General features: G+C 40.4%; 1 protein-coding gene across 2 annotated transcripts; it reads left to right on the top strand.

Annotated features, from left to right (window-relative positions):
• Positions 1–2,083: 2,083 nt before the first annotated feature.
• On the top strand, positions 2,084–2,702 carry LOC138378512 (AN1-type zinc finger protein 2A-like). Of its 2 annotated transcripts, XM_069463840.1 has the most exons (2): positions 2,084–2,372; positions 2,466–2,702. In XM_069463840.1, the coding sequence occupies exons 1-2, from the start codon at positions 2,093–2,095 to the stop codon at positions 2,579–2,581; spliced, it is 396 nt and encodes a 131-aa protein (XP_069319941.1). In that variant the 5' UTR covers positions 2,084–2,092; the 3' UTR covers positions 2,582–2,702. The 2 variants fall into 2 exon arrangements, with proteins under 2 accessions (XP_069319941.1, XP_069319940.1); XM_069463839.1 differs by having other exon boundaries at positions 2,084–2,702.
• Positions 2,703–3,187: the final 485 nt, after the last annotated feature.

The following is a 3,187-nucleotide window of genomic DNA, read 5'->3' as shown; positions in this document are numbered from 1 at the left end:
CATAAAATGAAAAATTAAGTAGAGCTTCATCAAAACTAAAAGCTTTTGCTCTGTGAAAAACTCTGTGAAATGGGATGAAAAAACAAGCTACAGAGTAGGAGAAATATTTGCAAACCAGATATCTGACAAAGACCTAGTTAGTATCTAGGATATATAAAGAACTCTCAAAACTCAACAGTCAAAAAACAATTGAAAAATGAGCAAAAGACACTAACAGACACTTCACCACATAGGTTATACAGACAGTAAATAAGCACATGAAAAGATATTTAACATCATTCACCATTAGGAAAATGAAAATTAAAATCTCAATAGGATATCACTGTATACCTGTCAGAATGGTTAAAATAAAAAATAGTGACAACACTAAATGCTGGTAAGGATGTAGAGAAACAATCACTTATGCATTACTGATGGGAATGTAAAGAGGTACAGCCACTCTGGAAAACAGTTTAGCAGTTTCTTATAAAACTAAATTGCAACTACCATGTGATCTAGCAATTTAACTCCTGGGCATTTATCCCAGATAGATGAAGACTTATGTTTACATAAAAACATGTGGATGAATGTTTATAACAGCTTTGTTGATAATAAATCCACACTTAAAACAATATTCAATGGGTGAATATTTAAATCCTGTGGTATATCTATATCATGGAATACTACTCAGGAATACAAAAGAACAAACCAGAACAAACTATTGGTAGATGCAGCAACTGGATGAATCGCCAGAGAATTATGCTAAATGTGAAAAGCTAATCCCAAAAGGTTATATACTATATAATTCTATAACATTCTTGAAATGACAAAATTATATTAATAGAAGTGGAGAAGTTAAGTGGTTGCCAGTGGTTAAGGAAACGGTTGGAGGTGCAAGGAAAGTGGGTATGGCTATAAAAGGGCAACATGAGTGATCCTCGTGGTGATGGACATGTTCTATATCTTGACTATATCAATGTTAATTTCCTGGTTGAAATAATGCTCTGTAGTTTTGCAAGATGTTAACATTGGGGAAAACTGGGTAAAGGGTGCAAGGAATCTCTCTGTATTATAACATTTCTTACAACAACATGTAAATCTGCAACTATGCCAAAATTAAAAGGTTTATTAAAAATAAACAAATAATGATAGTAAGGTGTTATAATCCATGAACAAAATAAGAATACATGAGTCCATACTGATAAAAATAAATAAACCTAAAAAACCTAAAAAATAAAATAGTACTCAAAGTCTTATAAACGAAAAGCAGTGGTTATTTTCCCTCCTCACCTCTCAGTCATACTTCTCACGGACAACCATTTTCAACACTTTTAGCTGTGCTCTTCTTGTATTTACCTACTTTTTTTTTTTTTTTTTTGAGAAAGGTTCTCACTCCGTTGCCCTGGGTAGAGTGCAGTGGCATCATCATAGCTCACAGCAACCTCAAACTCCTGGGCTCAAGTGATCCTCCTGCCTCAGCATCCTGAGTAGCTGGGACTACGTGCATGCACCACCACGCCTGGCCAATTTTTCTATTTTTAGTAGAGACAGGGTCTCACTCTTGCTCAGGCTGGTCTCCAACTCCTGACCTCAAGTGATCCTCCTGCCTTGGCCTCCCAGAGTGCTAGAATTATAGGCGCAAACCACCGCACCCGGCCGATATTGGTTTTTTAAATCAGTTTTTGCATTATCTGTTGACTTCTTATTTTGATACATGAGCATTTCTCCCACCCTCCCAACTCACTCTGTTGATTCAGTTGTCAGTATCTATAAATATCTTTCCTTGTTGAACCAAGTAGATTTAATGATCATATTTCCTTTCTTGTATACTCTTGTTTTTTCTAAAGTTTCTAGAAGGATTTTTTTATTTCCTTACGTTCCATGTACCTATCAAAACGCTTCATCAGACGCTTAAATACCGAGGGACTGCAGGCGGCGGGATGTTTCGCTGTGTGGTGGGTGCTGGCAGGCCTCTGGCTCCGGGCTTTTTCCCTGTGTCGTCGCTCCTGGGGCCGACCACGGAGAGGGGAGCCCGCTGTCTTGTCTCCGCCACCCTTCGCTTGCCTCGCTGCTGCCGGTGTTCCCGCCGAGAGCCAGGTGAACACTTCTCATAATGGAGTTTCCTGATTTGGGGAAGTATTGTTCAGAAAAAACTTGCAAGCAGCTAGATTTTCTTCCACTAAAATGCGGTGCATGTAAACAAGACTTCTGTAAAGATCATTTTACATGTGCTGCACACAGATGTCCCTTTGCGTTCATGAAGGATGTTCATGTCCCGGTGTGCCCACTGTGTAATGTCCCCATCCCGGTAAAAAAGGGAGAGATACCAGACGTGGTGGTCGGCAATCACATGGACAGAGACTGTAAACTTCAGCCTGGGAGGAGCAAGAAGAAGATTTTTACATACTGGTGCTCAAAAGAGGGATGCAAGAAAAAAGAGACGCTGCAGGTGGCCTGTGACCAGTGTCATGGCAATTTCTGTATCCAGCACAGACATCCCCTGGACCACAGCTGCACACACGGGAGCCGCCTCACCAGCAAAAGCTGGGTGAGAAGAGACTCCCAGTCGCGCCTGGGCTGGCTTGAACACATAGTAACATGAGTGGAACCCTGTCACCTCCAAGGCGGGGAGGGGAGCGACCTAGAGCCTTGCTCCATACTGAGTGGTGGATCTGACATATTTGCTGTTAGGGTTGGGTGAATATGACAAAATTAAAGTTGGATTCTAGTTGCAAACAAACAAACAAACAAAAAAACGCTTCATCAGATCAGTCAAATGTCTACCAAATTTTTTTCTTTCCCCCTAATTGTATCAGGTAATATAACAATTACATTTTATTTACTGGAAACTTCCTTCTCAGAGCTGCCTCTCTCCTTATCTGCCAGCTGTAACCTGGCCTGATTATTCTCTAGGCCTGCTGTACTAGTCGTCATCCTGAAACTTCCCTCCAACTACCTTGCAGTGTTGGTGCCTTTGTTTACTGGACCTCGTGTCTTCTTTCTTGGTTTACTACCTCATTTTGCAGGAGAAAATCCTCTAGTAGCCTCAAATCAGAGAATGAATGGCAGGAAAAATTTTAACTCCTTTCATACTCTTGCATGACTAAAGTGACTTTAGCTCAACCTCACTGGGTATAGAATTATAGGATGAAAATAATTTTCCCTCAAAGGTCTGAAGGTATTGCTGCACTGTCTCCAGGCTTCTAGT

This window comes from Eulemur rufifrons, chromosome 30 (genome assembly GCF_041146395.1).
Source record: "Eulemur rufifrons isolate Redbay chromosome 30, OSU_ERuf_1, whole genome shotgun sequence".
In the NCBI taxonomy this organism is placed as follows: domain Eukaryota; kingdom Metazoa; phylum Chordata; class Mammalia; order Primates; family Lemuridae; genus Eulemur; species Eulemur rufifrons.
The sequence above is the reverse complement of the archived record's forward strand: the minus strand, read 5'-3'. Positions and strand labels throughout refer to the sequence as shown.